Below are 25,048 nucleotides of genomic sequence, written 5' to 3'. Positions count from 1 at the left end.
GGGTGCAGAGGCTGCAGGGGGCACAGAGGCTGCAGGGGGCACAGAGGCTGCAGGGGCGGGGGCACAGAGGCTGCAGGGGCGGGGGGGGTGCAGAGGCTGCAGGGCGAGTGGGCAGCAGGGGGCACAGAGGCTGCAGGGGCGGGGGGGTGCAGAGGCTGCAGGGGGCACAGAGGCTGCAGGGGCGGGGGCACAGAGGCTGCAGGGGCGGGGGGGTGCAGAGGCTGCAGGGCGAGTGGGGAGCAGGGGGCACAGAGGCTGCAGGGTGAGGAGGAGCAGGGCAGGCAAGGGCATAGGGGCTGCGGGGCGAGTGGGGAGCAGGGAAGCACTTAGCAACCCCCAACCAAGATCAGAGCGGGAGGGAGGAGGGGGAATGCGGGGTGCTCAGAGGAGGGGGCAGAGTTGGGGCAGGGACTTTGGGGAAGGGGTTGGAATGGGGGCGGAGAAGAGGTGGGGTTGGGGCGGGGCCGGGGGCGGGACCGGGGCCCCGTGGAGTGTCCTCTTTTTTAAATGTTTGAATATGGTAACCCTAGCCCACTGAATGATCAGCTATTCAATATTTTGTTTTCTCCTCACTATTCAGTGTGTGGCCTTAGGCCTTATTTACTGCACACTAGTCAAACCATGCTCTGAAGACAGAATTATTAATTCCCTCATGGGCTTTTTCTATAGCACTCATCACTATAATATCTGAGTGCTTCACAAACATTAATATATCTTCAGAACTCCCTTGTGTGGTGAGAGAGTGGTATTATTTCCATTTTACTTATGAGGACCACAGAGAGATTCAAGAAGAAAGTTTCCAGTAATTTTGGGTGCCCAATTTGAAATGACTAGATTTAATTTTTCAAGGTACTTAGCATTATACAGTACTTCATATGTTCAAAGCACAGCTCCCATTGACTTCAGATGCAACTGTGAGTGCTCAGCTGTTCTACAAATCAGACCCCAGGGTCTCTAGCCAGGCACTGAGAAAACAAAGGAACACACTATTAGTGACCCTGTGCAAAATGTTTAAGTTAAGTGCCTTGCCTAGCATCACATAGGAACACAGAGGCAGGGATAGAATCCAGTACTCCATGGGATCTTTCAACTGCCTTCATTATGAGATCCTCTTTTCTCTTCCTGCAGAGTCCCCGGTCTCATTTATTTTACACCTTCTAACTTCTGCAAAAAAATGAGGCAGGGGTCCTACTGACAACCGCCTCCTTTATCTCACAACCCTGATTTATCCCCAGAGCGGTACATTCTGTGCACTTCATGAGGCAAGGCTCCTGAGGAAAAAATAGTATGTGATCATGTAATTAAAGACTGGGTCATAATTAAGGCTATGTTTTAGTCACGGGTATTTTTAGTAGGGCTGTCAAGCGATTAAAAAAATTAATCGTGCGATTAAGCGCACTGTTAAACAATAATAGAATACTATTTATTTAAATATTTTTGGATGTTTTCTACATTTTCAAATATAATGATTTTGATTACAACACAGAATACAACGTGTACAGTGCTCACTTTATATTTATTTTTATTACAAATAGCTGCACTGTAAAAAAATAAAGAAATTGTATATTTCAATTCACCTAATACAAGTACACCTCTACCCCAATATAACATGACCCGATATAACATAAATTCGGATATAACGCGGTAAAGCAGTGCTCCAGGGGGCGGAGCTGTGCACTCCAGTGGATCAAAGCAAGTTTGATATAACGCGGTTTCACCTATAACACAGTAAGATTTTTTGGCTCCCAAGGACAGCATTATATCGAGGTAGAGGTGTACTCTAGTGCAATCTCTTTATCATGAAAGTTGAACTTATAAATGTAGAATTATGTACAAAAAAATAACTGCATTCAAAAATAAAACAATGAAAAAAATTAGAACCTATAAGTCCACTCAGTCCTACTTCAGCCAATCGCTCAGACAAACAAGTTTAGTTATAATTTGCAGGAGATAATGGTGCCTGCTTCTTGTTTACAATATCACCTGAAAGTGAGAACAGGCATTCGCATGGCACTGTTATAGCCGGCATTGCAAGATATTTACGTGCCAGATGCGCTAAAGATTCATATGTCCCTTCATGCTTCAACCACCATTCCAGAATATATGCATGCATGCTGATGACGGGTTCTGCTCGATAACGATCCAAAGCAGAGCGGACCGACACATGTTCATTTTCATCATCTGAGTCAGATGCCACCAGGAGAAGGTTGATTTTCTTTTTTGGTAGTTTGGGTTCTGTAGTTTCTGCATCGGAGTGTTGCTCTTTTAAGACATCTGAAAGCATTCTCCACACCTCATCCCTCTGATTTTGGAAGGCACTTCAGATTCTTAAACCTTGGGTTGAGTGCTGTATCTATCCTTAGAAATCTCACATTGGTACCTTCTTTGCGTTTTGTCAAATCTGCTGTGAAAGTGTTCTTAAAACAAATGTGTTCTGGGGCATCATCTGACACTGCTATAACATGAAATATATGGCAGAATGCGGGCAAAACAGAACAGGAGAAATACAATTCTCCCCCAAGGAGTTCAGTCACATTTTTTTTTTAATTGAGCATCATCAGCATGAAAGCATGTCCTCTGGAATGGTGGCCGAAGCATGAAGGGGCATATGAATGTTTAGCATATCTGCCATGTAAATACCTTGCCACGCCAGCTACAAAGGTGCCATGCAAACGCCTGTTCTCACTTTCAGGTGATATTGCAAATAAGCAGCAGTCGGCAGTATTTCCCGTAAATGTAAACAAACTTGTTTGTCTTAGCGATTGGCTGAACAAGAAATAGGACTGAGTGGACTTGTAGGCACTAAAGTTTTAGATTGTTTTATTTTTTGAGTACCGTTAGGTAACAAACAAACAAAAATTCTACATTTGTAAGTTAGTTTCATGATAAAGAGATTGCACTTCAGTACTTGTATGAGGTGAATTGAAAAATATTATTTCTTTTATCATTTTTACAGTGCAAATATTTGTAATAAAAAATAATAATATAAAGTGAGCACTGCACACTTTGTATTCTGTATTGTAATAGAAATCAATATATTTGAAAATGTAGAAAAACTTCCAAAAATATTTAATAAATTTCAATTGGTATTCTATTGTTTAACAGTGCAATTAATGGCATTTAATTTTTTTAATCGCAGTTAATTTTTTTGAGTTAATCGCGTGAGTTAACTGTGATTAATTGACAGCCCTGATTTTTAGTAAAAGTCACAGACAGGTCACGGGCAGTAAAAAAAATTCACGGCCCATGACCTGTCCATGACTTTTATTATATACCCCCGACTAAAACGTGGGAGGTGGGGCCTGAGGGAGGGCAGCCCGGGTGCTGGGGGGGAGGCAGCAGGCGGCGGCGCGTGGCCCAGGACCCCTGCTGGTGCAGGGGGGAAGGAGGGGTTGGTGGGACCGGCAGGCTTCCTACCTGACTCCATGCCTCCCTCCCCAGCAGCAGAGTTTGGATGTGGGAGGGGACAGGGGCACGGGATGGGGTGAGGCGGGCTCTGGGTCGCGCTTACCTGGAGGGCTCCCTGGAAGCGGCGACATCCCCCTTGCTCAGCTGCTAGGTGGAGGCATGGCCCCCTCTGCCCTGTCCCTTCCAGCCTGTCCCAGCCCTGTCTCTTCTCCACCCCTAGCTCCTTGTTCCAGTTCCATTCTCCTTTCCTGCCCAGTCTCAGTCACCAGTCTTGAAGGCTTCTCATCTGAGTCCCAATCTCCTCGCCCAGCCAGTACTGGTGTTCCCTCTCTGGGCTTGCTGTCTGAGTTTCACTCTCCTCCTCTGCATACCTATTCCCAGTCTCATTGTTCAGCCAGTCCCGTTCCCCCCTACCCAGTGACTCCCAGTCCTAGTCTCTCTCCCTGGGTTCCTCATCCTACCTTAGTCTCTTAGGCTAGGTCTACACTACAGCGAACTTCCGACCTAAGATACGCAACTTCAGCTACGTGAATACCGTAGCTGAAGTTGCGTATTTTAGGTCGGCTTACCTGGCGGTGAGGACGCGGGAAAGTCGACCGCTGCCGCGCTGCCGCCGACTCTGCTACCGCCTCTTGTCGAGGTGGAGTTCCGGAGTCGACGGTAGAGCCATCAGGGATCGATTTTACCGCGTCCTCACGAGACGCGGTAAGTCGATCCCCGATAAACCGATTGCTACCCGCCGGATCGGCGGGTAGTGAAGACGTAGCTTTAGTATCACTGGGAAAGAACTAGGATTGGTTGCTCAATCCTGTAAACTCCTCATCTGATCCCAGCGTGCTCCTGCCCACAGCCAACTGGCTCCCAGTTCCACTCCTCCCCCACCCCCTCTGTTTCCCTCACCAGCTTCCACTCCCAGTCTACACTCAACCTCCCCCTAGTTTTCTTGCCTAACCAGTTCCAATCTCCTCCCCTCAGCTCCCAGTCCCAGCCTCCCCTCTTCCACCCCCAGTCCCCACCTCACCCAGTCAGGTACAGTTTCTCTCCCTACACCCCTTCAGACTCCTTGTCCCAATCTGCTCTTTTGCCACCCCCCAATGAAGCTTTTTCTCCCATCTGCATTAGAATCAGATGGCTTCCTTCTCCACGCCATCTTGGCATGAGTGAATGTGTGTGTGGGGGGATCATTGACAGCACAGCAGATACAGGCCCTTTGCCCTCAGTTCAAGTCCCATCTCACCCCAGAGCAGTTGGGAACAGCCATTACAAGGTAAGACCTTCTGAGCCTCCAGTTGTAGCCCTGGGGTGAAGCATGCTCAGGCCATCTGTAGCCTGAGCGCAAGCAGAGTCTGGTCAGCACTAACTGCTGTGAGGGGATGGAGAATGCTCAGTGAGGATGGAATCTTCAGAGATTTTAGCTGCTAAAAATCAAAGACATCACTGCTGAGCATGTGTGAACAGCAAGTTTTCAAAGGCTTATAACTTGGCCAGATTTGGGTGGATTCTCATGGGGATAGTAAAAGGCACATCCCTGACACATTTCAAGTCCCTGCTCCAAAGCGTGGCAGTGCTAGAGCTGTTCAAAGAAAAGGTCAGACTTATTTTTTAACATGATCAAAACAATGATTTCCTCCCCCTCTCCTTAGTCTTGGAAACAGCTGAACCATTTTGACTGAAATTGCTTCACACTGAAGGTTTTGGAAAGATGCCTGGCATGGAAAATTTCAGCCCAAAGAGTTAAAGTTTGACAAAGTTATAAGCATCTGAAAAAAGGGTCTGATAATGGGAAATGATGGGTAACTTTTAATAATAATAATAATTAATGAATATATAATATATAGCTAGTCCTAGCCTGATTTAGCACACACTCCTGATAATCAGCCATAACCATTTCTTTCCCTTGGCTGTGCGATTACCAATGTTTGAATTAATTGTCACACAGAGACACTAACTGTTATGCAATTCAGAAACAAAAAGTTTGTTAAGGGAGGTTCAGTATGAAGTACCCAAGCAAAAGCAATATCAAGATCATGGGCTGTTCAGAAAGAGGAGTCAGTAAGAGTGAAATGTGGGCTGGAGAGAGAACTCGTTCACATGCTTCTCACAATTGACAGCCCATAAATGGGAAGGGAAAGACAAAAGGAGAAAGACTAAAAAAAGAATGCAACGTGCATTTGTGTGTCATGTTTATTTTTAAATTAATCTTGACACCTCAAGAATTTTCATAACCATGGAACTTTGCTAAATCATGTTAGTAGCCTATTACAAATGAGTGAATTTTATAAATTAGGATGTAATTAAACAAACAAAAAAAGAAATAAGGAATCTGTATCACAAAGCATTCTTTCTTCATTTATTTGGCAATGATAAAATTAATACCCACCATGTCACTTATATAGCACTTTGCATCTTTAGACTTTGATGCAAACACTAACAAACTAATCCTCACAACACTCCTCTGAGGTAAATAAGTGTTAGCCTCATTCCACAGATGGGACATAGAATATTAAATCTTAGCTGAGACATGGTGTGTGATGGAATCATGTCTTCTCATTGATTGGGAAGGGAATGACAGATTTATGACCACTGTGGCATGTCAGCATCTCTCTCTCTAGCTGATAGAATAGAAACTTACCTGGGCAGGTGCACTTGGGAAGGTTGTGGAACAACCACATGGCCTTCAGAAGGAACCTCTTGATTGCTGATCTGCCATAAAGCAGATGGGAAGGAGGAGGAGGAAGCCAGAATGAGTCCGGCCCTGGAGCAGCCATAAGCTTTGTCTACACTAGAGAAATTTTGCAAAGATTTCTTCTTATCATTAGCACCATTACAGCTAGTGTAGATGGGTTGCTAGCTGCCTGTGGCATTTTATACACCATGCTGATTAGATCTTCTCTGAGCAGCACGAAATGAAACAAATACTGGTAGCAGCCAACAGGTCTTCTACACCTGGGCTCCCAATCTTGCTAACAGTGGTGAAGATGAAATGGTGTTAGCAGGGAGGGGAATTTTTGCAAAATTTCCATAGTATAGACAAGGCTTTAGAGTGGGAACTGCAAGGAAAATGAACCTTTCACTGAAAGATAAAAGCAGATAAAGGGTTTGACTTAGCCAATCTGAGGGAAGAAAGGAGCTCCTGAGTCCAGTTGTGGGAGTGTTGGAATCTTGAGGCTAAACGTGACCTCCACCACCAGGCTGTCCATCTGAAGCCTACGCTGATAACATCACCTTGTGCATCCAACTTGGTTTCAATGAGTATGTCTCTCTCTCTCTCCATTTGGTGTTATTTGTGACTTAAAGACTTTTAATTCAAGAACCATGAGCTTGTCTCACATGTGGGAGAAAGACCATAATTTTTTGTGTGCAACTGATGGGGTTGGCAGATTGGAGAATTACAAATTTGGGAGGATCCACAATATGCTTAAATGATGGTGGCTTTAGGCCTGGGGAGATCCCCATCAAGCCAGCCTACTAGAAAATTGAATGTACTTACGTATCTCCTGATTTGCGATAATTTTCTGGGCATTCCAAAGAGAGACAGCGAAAACTGCCTTGGATGTTAAAGCAGGTCTCATTGAATAAGCAGTTATGTGTTTCTGCCACACACTCATTGATATCTGTCAAGTGGAAAAGATAAAAGGGATAAAAACACAAGCCATTCCTCTGCTTGTAGGCCCCAGATGATGAAGCTCACATGTTAGCTACCATGCATACAGGGGAGCAACATGATTTTACTACTGGCTGGAAAAAAAACTCCACAAGCGGGTATTCCTCAGGGGCGGTGGATAAAAGATAGGTGGATTTATTGAAGGGATGTTGGAATATATGGTTTTCAGATTGTAAAACATGGCAGGACTGTTGGTTTTTTTGTATTTTCTAAAAGCAAATGGCAGGGTTAATAAATGACAAATTTTGGTCAACAACCAAAATGTCAGGTATTTGGAGCCCCAATGGCCCCTCCCACATGCAGATAGTCTTCTACTGAATGCAAGCATTGTATCAGAAGGGGCAGGGATAGAAACAACAGCACTGGGGCTAGCAATTGCTGCTGGAGGAACAACCCAACAGGCTGATGCTGGCCTCAGAGGCCAGATAAGAGAGGCTGAAAGAAAACTCTTGCTCCCCAAAATAAAAACAGCTAGGCAATCAGGGGGTAACAGGGAGGCTGCAGGCCTGCAAAGAAATATTCAGCAGCCTGGGTGGGAGGGGAGTGGGTTGGCAGACCTGTTACCATGCAGAGGTGACAGGCAGTGCTCAGACACTATGATGATGGACGCTACAAACATCTGGATAAGTGGAAAAGCTGCTTTGCTTTATTAGATTAAAAGTTTAAACAAAATTGTCTGACATTTACCCTTCCTTTGACTCCAGCCCTACGTGTGTGTGTGTGCTGTAAGTGTCCTGAGCCACACATTTATCTCAGATTATCATTATTACTTAATATTGGTTCATCACAGCATCTGTAACATGCCAAAAATGTTATACAAGGAAGGTAAGTCCCTTCCCAAAGAGCTCACGGTTGAAGGGCAGACATACAAATAGAGGTTAGAGGATAGGGAAGAACAAATATACAAGTCAGCTTGATTCACTGTAGGCAGCATGGCAAAAGTTGGTCTTTTAATTTAGCGGAATTTAAATATGGATAGAGTGAGGCCTTGCAGATGAAAGCCACTAGGCTGCACCAGGAAGAGGGGAGTATGTCAAGTGAACTAAATGCTTTGTTTTGTGTATGGGGACAGTATGTCAGCCAAATGTATTAGTCTTTGGCACTAGAGTAAGTGCAAGCACCAGTCTCTGAAGAAACCATGCACTTTTCCTCCCTGGCTAGAATGAACAGTTAAGGGGAAACAGGTGAAAGGATTCTGGGTTTATCAACATGAAAAGCTGTGCTTTACCTTTGCTCTGGTGCCTACCCATAAAACTGAACAATATTTGTTGTAAAGATTTAGCTATTTCTCCCACATAGTCCCTAAATGGAAAAAATCCTATACATTTTATAGAGCGTGATTATATTTTTATTAAATACTTAAACCAACCCATTTAATTCTGTAGCATTAGCTGGGACGTAGTTCTCTACTGAATTTGATGGACTGGTTTAAAAATTCTGTAGAAAGAGTATTCTATTACATTCTTTGGGGCCTTAGAGTAATTTCTATAGTATCCAATTTAATTATTACAGAACTATTAGTTTTGCCCCTACTGAATTCTAGTGGACATAGGATATCTACTAACTTGCCTGTAAGGCTATACGACAGACACATTTATGTTTCCCACCAATTAAAAATGCAATTAGATTTTTCCACAAGCTAACAATCAGATTAGATATTCCTGCACAGTTATTGAACATACCTTGGCAGTTTCGTGCATTGGTTGCCAATCTATAACCAGGAGAGGGACAGGTGCACTGAAAGCTCCCAGGAACATTACTACATCGATAAGAACAGATGTGCCCTCCAGTAGGTAAAGCACATTCATCAATGTCTGAAAAAGAAATCCCCACAAATTTTTTTAAACTCCTGTGAAGCTTGACTAGTTTGCAGCAGCTGTACTGCTTTATGATAGTGTTGGGTTCAAGAAGCCACTAGCTTGTGACTCAGATTAGTGGGCTGGGACAAAAACACCCGCATAAAGGTAACAAGGGAAGTCTTGGGAAAATCAAAGGCCATATAGAGAACAAGAAGCCAAAAACATAGTTTTGCTATGTAAATAGATAATACATAGTGCTTTTCATCCACAGATCTCAAAGCACTTTACAAAGGAGGTAAATATCATTGCCCCCAATTTACAGATGGGGAAACTGAGGCACGGGGACCTGAAGCCATCCAGCAAGTCAGCAGCAGAACTGGGAATAGAACCCAGTGAAGAGAATCTCTGTCCAGTGCTCTATCCACTAGGCAACACTTCTTCCCTATGATAAATATTTGGGCAAGACTTGTTTATAACTTGCCACAAAAAGGGTTGTGAATAAAATACTAACTAGAATTTTTAGACATTTATTAAACGTTCTCCAGGATTCTCCAGTGATGAAAATGTGCAAACAACTTAGTTCCACAGCTGAAACCCACTTCTATGTGTACAAAAAGCCTCGTACTAAATTTCAACAAAAAACAAAAACTCTCTCTGGCCTTCACATCATGAAAGCCAAGATATCTCCAGAGGCTTGGTGGGCTTATATGAGAACTCAGGTAGCATTTAATTGCCTATGAAAAGCTACGAGAATCAAATGATGAAATATTGTTTTGTAGTGGCATAAACTTAAGATATGTGGAGCTACTTCTTTTTGTTATAATGTCTCTGTTGTCATGGCAAGAACAAGAAAGGAATGTCCATCTCCCATCTTAAGAGATGCCTTTTTTGCATCCTTTGATTAAGTATTTCTTACCTTCACACGTGATTCCATCTATATCACTAAGTTGATAGCCCCGACGACAATAACATTGATAGGAACCATACACATTGGCACATTCTTGGCTACAAGGGTTGCTCTCACATTCATTTAAGTCTGAAACACAAAAAATTATCTATAATTAGCACTGTAGATGTCTGCCTTTGTGGCTCCCAACCTGCAGGATTGGGGCCTACATTTCTAAAAACATTCATATTGACTAATCAAATGTCTTTATTAAATAACAATCACAAAAAATATGTATTAGTATTTGTGTCATTGAGCAAGCTGGCAATAAGGGGCAGGAGGAAGCTATGGCCCCCAATCCCCTCTGTACTGCCTGTGGTGTGGCGGTGACATGGGAGGCAATCTGCAGTGTACTACCTCCTAGAAAGTTGCTGCCCATCATCATGTAATGTGCCAACACTGGGTTTGTGATCAGCAGTGAGAATCAAACCTACAGCTTGTGGATCTAAAAGCATGAGCCTCTTCTGCCTGAGCTAAAAAGGCGATAGTAGCTCAAACCTCTATGTGATCCAGTCACTAGAAGAGGCCAGAGAGCCACACAGTGGAAGAGTGAGTTACAATTGTATTGTTTAATCACAACACTTGTATTCCACCTTGAAAATGACTACAGTGGACCCATTTCTTATACCAGTTTAATTTAGTCTATGACAAAACAAAGGAATCAGCCAAACAAGAATAGTAAACAAACTGAATATCTTTCTTCATCATTTTCTGCTTCTCTCTCTCTCTCTCTCTCTCTCTCTCTATCTACTCAGCCTACATAAATTTCATCCTTACCTTCACATAACCTGCCACCAGTGGAAAGTTTGAAGCCCACAGTACAGCTGCAGTAATAGGATCCAGGAGTATTCTCACATTTGTGAGCACAGAGACGACCTGAGTAGTGTCTGCATTCATTAACATCTACAATGATAAATATGAATAGAAACCAATGTACAGACTTGCTTTAGTTAGCAGTCTAACAAATCACCATTTGATCACAGGAGTTTGATTTTCATTCTCCGTATCTAAGTTTTACACTGGTGAGTGAATGAATTCTCAGAATGTTAGTCTGGAAACAAAGCTGGTTTTATTTATCATATCCTGGTGCATATCTAAATGTGATAAGCAAAAGAAGGCGGTTCTGTGATCTTTTAGAAGAATGTTTTCACTTTAGGTGCACATCATAAATATCATAAAACCAATTATGGACCCCTTCTCATGATCTTACCTTTTAACATTATTACATTTTAAGAATGCAAATGCACTTTTCTTCAAAATGTCAATAGCTCTTTAATACATTTTTGTACTTATACAAATCATGGAATAATCTAATGTGTTTTCAGATGAAAGAGTTTGTGAACAACTAATAAAATTATCCCTTTAATAAAATAAAATTAACAAATAAAACAAATAAAATGCCACAGTACAATGTTTAAGAAGAGCTTGTATAGTTGGAGTCAGTAGGTGGAACTTACCGATACAAGTTCGACTGATAGCCTCAAAATAATAGCCAAGTCTGCAGTCACAACGGTAACTGCCAGGGGAATTTACACAAACATGTCCATCTCCACATAGTTGGTTAGGTGACGAACACTCATCCACATCTAGAAGGAGAGGGAAATGAATGAAAGGAGGGTCTTGCGGTTAAAGATTAGGAGTGGAGGTAAAGCAATAAGTGCTCTGCTGCCAGCTCTGTCCCACACCCTTTAGTAACTCTCCCTGCCTCAGTTTACCCATATGTAAAACATGAATAAAATACTTACCTCAGTATTTGTAAAGTGTTTGAGATGGAAGGCACTACTCCATACAGGCATGATCCAGCTCCCATTGAAGTCAATACCAAGGCTCTCCTTGCCGTCAATGAGAGCTGGAGCAGGACCTACAAGTGCAAATTATTATTACAGAACAAATATCCCTTGGATCCCATGTTATATGTGGTGTAGGGAACATGGGCCAGATTTGAGTTTGGGCCAGCATAACTGTATTTGATCAAATGCTAAGCTAAAGCAGCTTTGATTTAGGTGATAAGGCACTGAAGTACGGTCATGCACTTACCCTGGGCTTGTCCCCCACCTCCTTGCCCCCGAGTCCCTTTTCCCTTGTCATGCTTACTAACTGTCACAAGGAATGAATGGAGATGCACAAGTGTGATTGATGATGATGATGATGATGAACCATTAATTATATTTAGCAAAGTGAGAATGGGCCCTATTCTGTTAGACAAAGTCTATTGCCAACTCCTTCCCACATGTCCTGCTTACAAAGAGGACATCTGCTTGTGGTCATGAATGGATTTTGCAAGAAAATGTCTGCCTCAAACTGGAATTTTCTACTATGACTTCAGTTCAAGATTCCAAATTATTGGTCCATAATGAGCTATAGCCAACACGCTGGAATCTCTAATTGGACAAGGAAGGTCCCTGAGGCAGAGTAAGGGGATACTGAACCAAACAAAAGTATAACCATGCAGAAGGAAAAGGGGGCCTCTCTTACACCACCAACACCTGAAGTTGTAGCAAGCTCTCTTCTTTGGACCAGCCTCCAGAAAAGGAGCAGTAGAAGACTCCAAGCCTGAAGTCTTCCACTCAGGCCTTGTCTTCACTACCGGGGTAAGTTGACCTAAGTTACACTAATCCAGCTATGGGAATAATGTAGCTTAGGTCGATTTACCCCAGTGTCTTTACTGTGCTGCATCAACGGGAGACACTCCCCGGTCGACTTACCTTACTCTTCTTGGGTAGCTGGAGTACCGTAATCGACCGGAGAGTGCTCTACCATCGATTTAGCAGATCTTCACTAGACTCGCTAAAGTGACACCCACTGCATCGATTGCAGCAGCGTCCCCAGTAGTGAAGACAAGCCCTAAGAGAAAAAAGAGACTGACCACCTCCTTGCAGATGAAAAAAAGCTCAAGTTATCTGCGACACCAGAACTAATTCTCAATTAAGTCTACTCATGTGAATTAGACACTAAAAAAAAGGTGAGAGAGTGTTTTTTTTATAGAATTCAGAGACATTTGAATTCTCCAACATTCCATTACAGAGAGAGAGAGAGAGAGAGAGAGACAGTCACTAACCTTTTCCCTAGGTAGACCCTAAAAAAACCCGCAAGCATGTTATCTAATTATGACGATATTATTTTGGATTAAAAGCATGTTATTCCAAAACTTCTAAGTGCCTGATTTAAGAATCACTTCTGCATTTTTGTAAGAGTGTCAGAAAGATGCAGACATTGCAGTCATGTGGGAAGGGAAACAAGCTAAGTAAATAGAGTCTAACCTAGGGTGTATATGCAGAGAAACTTAAGGCAGAACACTAAAGTAGGAAGCTAGTAAGAAATCATTCTAAGAGTTATACTTCCTTAAAACAAAGGCAAAAGTCAACTTCTGCTTTTAGCAGATTCTTAGTGCAATTGATTATGTTAAAAGAAAGGTGTTCTTCGTTAACTTTCCTGTGAAGCATTGAAGTAATTCTTGTATTAACCTTATAAACCGATGTAATTACTGTGATTCAGGGATCCCCTGCGTCAGGTATAGGCATAATAGTTCACCAAAGCGTGGCATGTGAGGTATCTACTGAGAGCTAATAGCCCACAGTCATCATAATCATTGCAGAAGGTATATACAGATAACATTTAAGGAGTTATGTAACTATACTAAAAATTATGTTCTTAAGGTCTTGGAGTTTAAGTGGGTCACCAGAAGGTGACATACTTCGCAAATGCTCCTTTCGGGTAGGAGGCAGCAGACTCTTATCTCCCCATCTAGTCATTTGTGTATTGTATGAGGCCTATTTGCATACTGAGCCACAAGCAAAAGTAGTGACTGAAGTCTACAAGAGAGGAAATTCACAGGATGAAGCAAACAGCAGAGTGCATCCTATTTACGAATAAGAACAAAAGATAGGGCTGATCTATCCTGTGAGGCAAAGAAACACATTGGATCCTTCACCTAGGAGGCATGCTGACAGCACGGCTGTCTCATGAAAAGAGAGTCACAGTCAATCTCACTGTGATGAGCTGCAAGGATTTTGGATAACCAAATTCTACAAGACGTGAGAGTGTCTTGTTAATTAAGTCTAACCACTAGAATGGGTGTTATGATGTTATTTTATATACAACCATTTGTTTCTAACACTTCTACTCACTATCACTTGAATCTCTGAGCTTTGTTAAATAAACTTAGGCTTGATTTCACCGTGAACATATCTAAGTGCTGTGCATCAAGCAAGGTGGTGAGCTGAGGTGTAGCTGCTAAGCTGGGATGCACTGTTCCTCTGGAGCACTGAATACTGCAAGTATCCCATGGACCAGGGCCTGGACAGGCCAGGGAGATGCTCAGAGGGCTCAAGGATTGGAGTGCATCTATCACTAGCCTGTAGAAAAACAGCTGGACCTGCAGCGCTTAGAGAGAAGGGCTTGTGTTGCCCATGGCCAGTGGAGTTGGGGAGCTGACCCTCGGCCGGCACAGACAAGGGCAGGTGCCAGCGAGGTGTCTGACAAGCCTGGGAAGTCAGGTAGTTTGAACCATTGATCAAATTTCAATCGTAACTTTAATTTGATCATTGCACTATGTTTTATTTGATTAGCTTTAGGGAAATCAGAAGTAAATTAATTAGTGACATATCTGCTAAGCTTCATATTAGTTTGCTTTTTCTTTTAATAAATCCATAAAAACTAGATTGCGTCCTCTCTCAAAAACTCAATGTAGGAGAACAACCTATTTAGCAGTAAATACATTGAGTAGTTCCTGGACTTCACTTCCTGGGTTTCAATTATTGGATCACCACTATGGCAGGACTCAAAAGAAAAAGCGAAGATGACACTATGTAAGAACTGTGCAAAGTAATTTTTATATAGCACTGTAGATATACATTGGGGCAGATCCTCAACTGGTATAAAATTGTCACAGCTTCACTGAAGTTAATGGAGCTGTGACAATTTATAATCAGCTTAAGATTTTAAGACCTGTTATGATGATTTACGTTGGACATAAGTGGCTCACGGGCCTTTTGCTGGTCTTCTGCAACGGAGTGAATATCACCCTTGCTACACTATTTCAGTATATTAATACAAGTAGCAGACAATGCCATTCTGCATGGTCATTATCACACAAACCTCACAGAATATGGAGGTTCAGGAGTGATTTGAAGGAGGAGAGAGAGGGGTTGTTTGCAATCCATCACTTGTAAGGGGGAGCAAGAAAAGAGAGTCGAGAGTAGGCTTTGGAAGTAGTTGTGAGAATGGCTTTGGTTGAGTGCAGGGAACAGACAGGTTAAGTGAAAAAGTAGATGTGAGCACATCGTGTGTTCATTTAGCAGTTTTACTCCATTTCTGCTACTCACCTACACATCTTGTTCCTTCTTCATTGAGATGATAACCTCGTCCACAGTTTGGTACATTTCTTTGGCAGGTATATGAGCCATCTGTGTTAATGCACATCTGTCCAACTGGGCATGGCATGTTAATGCTTAGGCACTCATTGATATCTACGATGACATACAAATTCAATTAAAGAAAACCATCCTCAGTTTACAGACATTTTAAGGTAAGATACTGTCCTTACACCCTTAATAGCTTGGGAACCAGCCCTTGAGAGCAGACACATATTTGCACAATTTAGTACACCAAAGTGGGAGATTTGCAAAGGCATAAAGGGCAGGTAATGCCCTAACAACATTGAAAGTCAATGGGAGTTGGGTGCATAACTCCTATTTGTGCCTTTGGAAATCTCCCCAAAATGCAGAAAATAAAAACATGAGCAAAGATGTAACCGACCACTTGTGCACAGAGACTGAAGAGTAGAAGTGCTTATTTGCAAACTAGTCATTTCTCCGTCACCCATGGAATGCCTTACTATTCTCCACAAATGGGCATTTGCTCACTTTGTGACTGTATGATATATGCTCCTCCCTGTCATAAAAATGTTATAAACTTAAAAGACCCTTAAAATGTAATGACATGAGACCAAAGCACCTCAGACTACCATATCACCAGCTAAGCAGACTAAGGACTTGCCAAGTATTTCAAGAGGAAATCTCCAAGGAAAGCCCAGCACATAGTGATGGTTCATTCAATGGCTGAAGTTAGAATTTCAGTAGTAGTCTAGTAATCATTGCTCCAGCATGCTGGTACAGGGGGCAGTGTGCTGTGAGAACAGGGAAAAGGTATGAAGACCTGACAGCATGTGGGCATAGCACTTTCTATAAGTGTACAGCATCCTAGCCAAATTCCAATTCAGTTTAGGTAATTGCCTGCCTAAAATTCCCCCTGTAGTTTCAGGTGAAAACCTTCTTCACTCTGTATCCTACATTACTATGCAGTTTTATGGTTTTATGGTCTACTGTCAAAGAGCTGATGTCTTCCATCCCAGAGTTAGTGTGGAATAGAGCAGAGTATCCACCTGGCTTAGGGCAGGATGATTCTGGATGGCCAGGGCAGGAGTGGGATTGGTGAATCTGTACCAGAGTACGCTTTACTGCCCCTCCCTGTAGCACATGCTGCTGAGCCATGCCCCTGCCTACCAGACCTCATTCTCTTGGGCACAGAGCACCAGCAGACACTTCAGCCAGCTCTGAAGAGTGCAAGGAGAGTGTCCTACTTTGAACCTGTGGGTTGGAAAGGTAGGAAAGTTCCTGTTCTCTTTCCTGCTCAGCACAATACAGGGCAGCAGTTGATGCATAGTTTGTGCAACCGGCATGTGAAGTGTCTGGGGAATTCTTCTGGATGGACCGTGGAAGGCACTATAAGGGCCAGATTCACTGCTGGTGTAAAATGGTGTAGTACCACTGAAGCCAACAGATCCACACCAATTTACACCAGCTGATGATCTGTCCCCTATGTCAGAGATTAGTCTTTAAGGGATAAGTTATCCGACAATACAGAACTGGCTTCATTTTATCAAGTGTAATTTTACACACGGATAATTTTGTTTTCAGCCTTGTATTTTTCAAATGTCAGTTTTCAGCAAAGGAAGGAAGGTTGAAAGGAAAATAGGAGCTTGATCGCATGCTACCTAATTGGCAAATCCTGTTGCTCAGCAGATTTCACGAGTCCAAAAGAGGCTATGCTGCTGAGGGAATTTAAAGTTAAGTTGGGACTTGAAGTGCTACTATCATGAGAAGAGCTGATAGATTTGTAGGACACACCAGACAAATCTATTTAAAGCCTGTTGAAAGCCAATTATTCTGACATATATAGAATTCTAGTTTGTCAGGTTAGATCCTACAAATCCTAGAATGCAAAGTATTAATACCCTTAAACCCAACAGTTTCTATTCTGTCTTTCAAATTAAACCCCACTCCCATTATAATTGGCCTTAATTATCATTCCGACCGGTCGTTACATTCTTTACCTGAGGTGGTAAAAATTCTTTCCTCTGAACTATTAATATATGGGAGCTGACTTGGGAAAGCAAGATCTGTTCTATGTAGCTGAACAAACCAGCAAAAGCAAATTCCATTGTAGAGGATACTCTTATGCTAAAGTAATACCAAGCATTGGACTTTCAGTTCTAAACAACGTTCTCGATGTCCACTGAAGGAAGGACAAGAAGTAATGGTTTAATCTGCAGCAAGGGAGATTTAGGTTATATATTAGGAAAATCTGTCTAACTAAAAGGGTAGTTAAGATCTGGAATAGGCTTCCAAGGGAGGTTGTGGAATCCCCATCACCGGAGGTTTTTTATAACAGGTTGGACAAACACCTTTCCGGAATGGTCTAGTTTTACTTGGTCCCACCTCACTGCAGAGGGCTGGGCTTGATGACTTCTCAGGATCCCTTCCAGCCCTACATTACTATGGTTATTTAAAATCATTTGAATAAAGGGAAAGAAAGTATGTCAAAACGAATTAATATTTTTACAAATCCTGTGTTAGAAGCACATGATAAACAAAAAAGACTTACGTGCTTTTGAATATTTTACCCTACGTGACTGAGTGTCTAAGTCTCATTGAAAGTCAACAGGTCTTAGATTTCTACTGCCTAAGGCCTGGTCTACACTGGGGGGGAGGGGGAAATCGATCTAAGTTACGCAACTTCAGCTACGTGAATAACGTAGCTGAAGTCGATGTACTTAAATCTACTCACCGCAGTGTCTTCACTGCAGTGAGTCGACTGCTGCCGCTCCCCTGTCGACTCTGCCTGCGCCTCTCGGGGCGGTGGAGTACAGGAGTCGACGGGAGAGCACTCGGGGGTCGATTTATCGCGTCTAGACTAGACGCGATAAATTGACCCCCCCTGGATTGATCGCTGCCCGCTGATCCGGAAGGTAGTATAGACATACCCTAAGTTTCTTTTGAAAAATCAGACTTAGAATTCTAATCACTTATGATCAAATCCTACTTTTAATGGGAGCAGAAAGATGATGAATATATAAAGATGAACATCAGCATTAGGATTGACGTGGGAGGCTCAGACCTGACCCCATGCAGCAGTATGTTGGCCTACGCACAACTCTAAGAATTCATTTAAGTGACAATATGTCTTACCAATACAGTTGCCTAGCGCATCTTGTATAAACCCATTCATGCACTGTAGCTTGGGTCGGCAACGGAAAGATCCCGGAGTATTCTGACAGATAAAATCGGGGAGGCAGTTATGAGTACCACTCTCACATTCGTCAATATCTGGTACATCACAAAAAAAAATAGTTAGCAAGAGTTTTACACAAGTTTTTTTATTACACTTAAGACAGAGTTAGGAAACATAGGCCAAATTCATCCTGGGTGTAACTTCATTCATCATTTCAGTGTAGTTACACTGGAGATTAATTTGGCCCATTGTCTTTACTGGAATCTCGCAGAACTAGGCAGCAGGCTAGTTCTCTTTATTATCTTATTAAACAACCAAATGACTTGCAATATTTTCACAGTGTCTGAAGCAGTATTTTCTAAGGCCCTGATTCAACAAGGCACTTAAGCATGTGCTAAATCCCACTGAAGTCAATGAGAGTTAAGAATGTGCTTAAATGCTTTTCTGAATAAAGGCCTAAATCCCGAAGTCCTTAATTTTATTAAATCCTTTCTCAGGTAAACTCATCAGGCTTCGTTCTCATTTTACACTAAGGCCCCCCTACATCAGTCTGGCTTAACATAAAATGAAGTATAATTTATACTCACTTTAAGGCCCCTTTCCACTGTCAGAGTGGTGTAGAAGAGTCTGAGTGTAAATGCGAATTTAGATAATTGATTCTAAAAAGATCTTTGCCTATGTAAAAACAGAGTAAAGACTTCAGGTTTGAGCCTTATATTTGTCATGGGATAAAAATTCTTTGGAGCGATAAAAAATGTAGGTATGTTTTAGCAAATTTTTGTGGGAAAGTAGCTCAGTGGGGGAAAAAATTAATTTAAATGTCATGAACATTGAAAATGTTTCCTGTAGGCTTAATAAACCTTATAGAAAAGCCTTCTAGTATTTAATAGGGATAAAACTGATAGACCTCTGTAATAAGGCAGAAGTTTTCTATTTGATTTTACATGACGGTTAAAAACAATAAATGAAGATTATCATTCTGTGTTAATTTTTTTAAAACTTTATCTTTTTTTCAATCACATATATGAACATTCCATGCAAGTATTAACAAATCTTATTCATAACCTGTATTTGTTATCTTTAAAGGACCCATTTGTGTTTGGTCAACCTCTTATCTTTATCTGTGTATTTATTTTGTTCAAACTCCAAAAAATGGTAACCAGACATTATAAAATGTACTTAATCCCGATATAAGGTGTCTGTCATTTTTTCCATCGAAAAGGCTTTCATATTTCCTCATGCCATTAATGTTGAAGGATCTGTCCTTTTTCAAATATCAGCTATCATACATCTGGCTGCTAGGTATTTTCCTTAAGGGAAAACATAATTTTTCAAAAGCTGTCAAAGCAATAGTAGAAATTTCTGTCCTGATAGTTAATATAATTCCAAGATGATAATTTGGGAACTCCTAGTAAGAGTTTCCAAAGCACTGACTAGAGGCTGCACTCCTCTTATTCCTATGGGAAAAGATTATTAATGCCTATCGGTGGAATTTTCAATGGCCTAAAACTGCTCTCTCATTTAAGTCAATGTTTTACCTTTGAATTCAAAGGGAGCCAAGTTAGATCAACTGAACACTTTAGGGAAAAAAACACTAATTTTTAAAAAAAATTAAATTGTATCACCCCCTATCTCTCAGGGTTGGAAGGGACCTCAGGAGTCATCTAGTCCAACCCCCTGCTCAAAGCTCTAGTCCAACCCCTTCCTCTACAATATAATCTTACCCAAAATTTAGGCCCAAGTAGCTGGCCTACATCCTTCAGAGAAGTGAAAATACTGTGCAAAAGACCATCAAGACCATTCTCAGCTGCAGAAAAATGGATTGTTTTCCAGTGGAAGCCAAGACAAATTGGGTTTGTGGCTCATTTACATTTCCCTGAAGAAAGCACCTCAGGCTGAAGTGTTAGATGCTCATATTAGACTATACAACAAATCTGGTATGGAAATACAACTTACACATGTATTTCCAGAAAACAACAAGACACAATAATTTATTTAGCATTTTGGGGCATCATAAATGTTGATAAATATCAATCTCCTATGTGCCCAATATGTAGCCTGGGACATACCTTTGCAATGGTTGTCTTCAGTGAGTTCATAACCAGTCCCACAGCTCGTTTCACGCTGACAGCGGAAGGATCCTACTGTATTGACACAAGTTTGTCCAATCCCACAGTTGTGCATCCCAGTGATACACTCATTAGTATCTAGAAGTAACCAAAGTGGACAGATAATTAAACAGTTAATACAAAAGACTTGAAATCCTTGGGAAGAGAAAGGAACAAGGGTCAGCCTTGGGGCAACAGAAACTTTGAACACCCACATGTGGGGTGCATTGTGGATTCCATATCCCACAAAAAAGTTACTGCTCTTTTCTGTTCTCCATTTTTAGCCACTCACTGTGTTTTCAACTATAAGGATTCAACATCTCAGGTGACAGGTCTAGGACATATTGTATTTTATATGAATATTCATTTACTATTGCAAATGGAAAGGCATGCTTTTACTGCTATCTTCACTCCCAACACCAAACTTGAGGTCTCTCCTGCCTCCTATCCATCTGCAAACCCTCCACCTGCCCCACTGAACTGGTCTCTTCCCAGCTCCTTACCTCTATTGTCCCCATGTTCACACCCTACCTAACTCAGCCTTTCATTGCCCAATGTCTCCTTCCACTCCCAATATAAGCATGTCCTAGTCACTATCCTGTAAAAAAAATCCACAATAAACAAAACACTTTTACCTTTAAGCAACAAACAGAGGCAATCATTTTGTTTCTTTTACCTTCACAGGTGACACCATCAGACAGAAGCTGGTACCCAACAAAGCAGGAGCAGACAACACTGGAGCCTGTGTCCCTACACTGCTGTGTACAGGGACCGCCTCCTAAAAACAGATGTGATTTTTACGAATAAAGTGTACAATTTAGTTCATCACACAAAACTGGAAAGATGTCAACTACTTAAACATGAGTGCCCAGCAAAATACAGGATGTTTGACTAGTATGCTCGAAGAATACACTAAGAAAAAAAAAGAAAAAAATTAGCAGAAAGAAACCAGCATTAAAAAAAAGTCAACCTTAATCAACCAACATCACAAATATATCCTATTCAGAGTTCAGGAGGAAAGCTCAGATACCACTGTGGGTACAGGGCCGGCGCAACCCATTAGGCGACTTAGACGGTCGCCTAGGGCACTACAATTTGGGGGGCGGCGACCGAGGCGGTATTTCAGCAGCGGGACCTTCCACTGCCTCTGTGGGGGGTGGCATTTCGGGGCGGGACCTTCCACCGCCTACGGCGGCAGAAAAGCTGGCGGCGCTCCTGTGTGGGTAATTGTTGGCAAAGCATGATTTTTTTAATATCAACTACTATCCCATAAGAAAAGCTAGAAAGGTCATAATAGGCAAATCAGACATTTGCCTAATGTAGATACCCTCAGACTGTGAAATGGCCTCCCAGAGAATTGCTGGAAGTTTCATTGCCTGACACATTTCAACTCATCTTTGGAAAAATGTGATAGAAATGATCCTTAAACTTGTTTATAGTGTAGCCCTTAATAGAAAGAGTGTCTAATGGACAGCAACTCCCATTTGCAATTGGACAGACCAATTCCCCTCCCTCTTGCAAATGAATAACTTCAATCTGGCTACTACAGCAATTGCTGACATGGAAAAGTAATATTAGGAAAGTATATCATTAACACCTTTTAATGTGATTTATCATCTTGAGTCAAGGAGGACAGCCAGCTTTTGCTTTGGCAGGATAATGGACCTGATGACTCAACAGGTGTTTTCTGTTTTTAACACCTATGGAGTATAACAGCCAAATAGGCAGTATGATAAATCATCGCTTAACTGGCACAGTATCTGTTGCTACCTCTTATGGGATACAGATGCCCTGGAGTCTGGACACTGAAACGGGTACATTTTTGAAACATTGTGTCCTACAGAAACACCTGCATAAACAAACCATTTGTAGCAGTGTGTCTATTATGACATGCTGAAAGCTTATACTGGAATATCAGTCTATTAACTCAAACTTTTTTTTTAATACAAAAATGTATTACTTTATTCAGAAATGTTTGCAGAAAATAATAAATCTCTGATGTTTTAAGCTTTTAGATACATAAAACACATGTGACAGGCAGTAAATCAAAATAAGCAGATCATTATCCAAATCAAATATTCCATCCAAGAGGCACCACGCACTTGTCACCAAAAAAAAAAAAAAAAAAAAAAATCAATGTACAAGTCGTTATTTATCTTTCTTTCATTTTCCTTCCAATTTTCATGTGGATTGTGCAGGTCAAACAGAAATTAGTTACACCATTTCAGATCTAATCATCTCAACCACGAACAAGGATAGGAACAGAATACATATGTTCTTCAAGCTCTAAAAGTGGAATGCCTGATGCCACTGGGCTCATTGTAACTTGTCTGGACACTTTCAAATAAAAGGTCAAGTATGTTTGGATCTTCTGGAATCAATTTCAGTTCGAGATACAACTGACAACTGAATAGACTGGAATGCTGTTCAATATCCATGTCAAACTACAAACCATTACGATTGGAGGTTGGGATTTTCAAAGGGGCCTAAGGAAGTTTGAAAATCCCAATCAGTATTTCTAATATATGGTCACATCTTCAGTGGCTGTAAGTCAGCATAGCTCCACTGAAGTCAATAGACCTATGCTGATTTACAGCAGCTGAGGATCTAGCCCATCCTTTAAAAAAATATCTCCTTTGAAATTTTTTTTGTTAATGAGTTAGAAAAATAAATGTTATGAACAAATAAAGACAGCCCAGGCAAAGTGAAACAGCAGCAGATGTAAAATTCTCTACTTCTTAAGGGCAAGAATGTCTATTTCCCTACATGCCCACCCAGCAAACAAGGGAGTGTAAGCTGTCCCATTATTCTCCTGTGTGGGCTACCCATATCGCCCGCCAGAGCACCGGGATAAGCACAAGTAACCTGGGTCTGCTACACACCCTCTCAGGCAGGTAGGTAGAGATGGGCACTGGGCACAGCTGGTACAGAGGAGAATGTTATTTGCATCTCTTAAGGAACAGGTAGATTATTTCATCCCTGCTCTACCAGGAAAGGGAAACTGGTGTGCTCCTGGGCAGTACAATATTGTGTTACCTAATACACAAGATTAGAAGGAAGTCGCAGTTTTAGCTTGAAAGTGGTTGGTCTAAGGTTTTTGTCTGACTTTTAAAAGGTCGCTATTTTTCCTCAGCCCAGCCAACAAATAGCAAGAGGTAAAAAGTTCTTTTTTGCCATGACTAAATTGTAGCCAATATTTGAAATAAAATGTTTTACAATATAATTGACATTTCTGAGACTACTACATTTCTGAGGGCAGCTATCTTGTTGGAGAAAGTGACAATAATGGAGGGCCAAATTCTGCCTTTAGCCATGTGTGACTAACTCTCAATGAGCTCACTGGGAGCTCTATAAAATACATTTAAGATCTGCAAAATATGCACTTCCATAAAACTCAGAGGGCATGTACAAAATTTAATATGTAAGACATTAAACTCCACAACTTTTAGAGATGACCCAACATCCATACAGCCAACCAACTCTGCCTCATCTCTCCCTCCCAGTTCCTTGGCAAATATGAAAAGAAATCTGGTGAGATTATGAGCCTCAAAAGAGGACTTCCAGAATAAGGGCCAAACAAGTACTTGCCTAAAGGTTATTGGCAGTAGCACCTTACCCTTCCATAGGGAGGTGTCAACAGTCTTCATCAAAACAGACCCACTATCTTCCCAACTGTGTTCATTAGAGACCATAAGCCAACTCACATGTTGACTGAAGCTCCCCAAGGCTTTCCAAATTTGCTCATGCATGTAGTACTGAAGGACAGAATATGGCCCAGTGTAACAACTTGATTTTATAAGGGGCTGAAGCTTTTCCTGCAAAGCCCTGAGCATCCTCAACTGCCCCTGAAGTTAAAAGGAGTTGATGTGCCTACGACAGTTGGCACCTCAACACAGCATCCTGGAACCCCCATATTCACCACTGTCATATGATTCTGATATGTTTTGTACAATGCATGCCTTGTGTGGTATCACTGAAAAAGTCTTAATCTGCTGAACCTTAACATCCTCTTGGATTGTGTGTACTACTATTGTATATGAAGTTATGAAGTATTGCTATAGGTGTTCCTGAAATATGTTGTGAGGTTGGGAAATGCCCACAGCCAGCCTCTCAGCTGCAACAAAGGAGGATCCAGACAGCGTTAATGACCCGTCAAGAAGAATCAACTATCCCTTCTCAGAGAAGGGCATGTACACCATGGGGGCAGACTAACCCATGTCACAGCAAGGATCTTTCTAGCAGCTGGAAGAAAGTATAAAAGAGTGGCAGTGACATCATCACTTGGCCTCTCTTCCCTGCCATCTCAACACCTGGAAGAACATCTGGAATACAGAGACTTTGAACTGGAGAAGATTGGTCCCAGGCTGGAAAGGGAATCCAGCCTTTGTATTGAGAAATGGTAAGCTGCTTGTACCATCTATTAAAGTGAGAGACTGTTTGAGTCAAATCTTGCTTAATCTATTTAAGTTAGGATTTAGACTGAGAATTTATTTTTATTTCTTAGGTAACACTGATTTCCATGCCTGCTACTTATAATCACTTAAAATCTTTCTGGTGTTAATAAATCTGTTTAATATTTTATCTAAAACAGTGTGTCTTTGGTTGAAGTGCT

At 41.7% G+C, this 25,048-nt stretch overlaps 1 protein-coding gene across 1 annotated transcript in view; it reads right to left on the bottom strand.

Moving 5' to 3' along the window:
* Positions 1-25,048, bottom strand: part of FBLN1 (fibulin 1) — a 97,660-nt gene that overhangs the window by 50,374 nt on the left and 22,238 nt on the right. Inside the window, exons 6-14 of the mRNA XM_026652210.1 lie at positions 21,113-21,214; positions 20,398-20,535; positions 18,286-18,423; positions 15,142-15,285; positions 11,275-11,403; positions 10,595-10,720; positions 9,788-9,907; positions 8,755-8,886; positions 6,899-7,022 (exon numbers count right to left, since the gene is read on the bottom strand). Of these exons, the coding sequence (XP_026507995.1) occupies positions 6,899-7,022; positions 8,755-8,886; positions 9,788-9,907; positions 10,595-10,720; positions 11,275-11,403; positions 15,142-15,285; positions 18,286-18,423; positions 20,398-20,535; positions 21,113-21,214 (1,153 nt within the window). The remainder of the gene's footprint in view (positions 1-6,898; positions 7,023-8,754; positions 8,887-9,787; positions 9,908-10,594; positions 10,721-11,274; positions 11,404-15,141; positions 15,286-18,285; positions 18,424-20,397; positions 20,536-21,112; positions 21,215-25,048) is intronic.

The sequence above is a fragment of the Terrapene carolina genome, unplaced genomic scaffold (genome assembly GCF_002925995.2).
Source record: "Terrapene carolina triunguis isolate 2854851 unplaced genomic scaffold, T_m_triunguis-2.0 Scaffold112, whole genome shotgun sequence".
Lineage (NCBI taxonomy): Eukaryota > Metazoa > Chordata > Testudines > Emydidae > Terrapene > Terrapene triunguis.
Note: the sequence above shows the minus strand (reverse complement) of the source record. Positions and strands in the feature narration are given on the sequence as shown.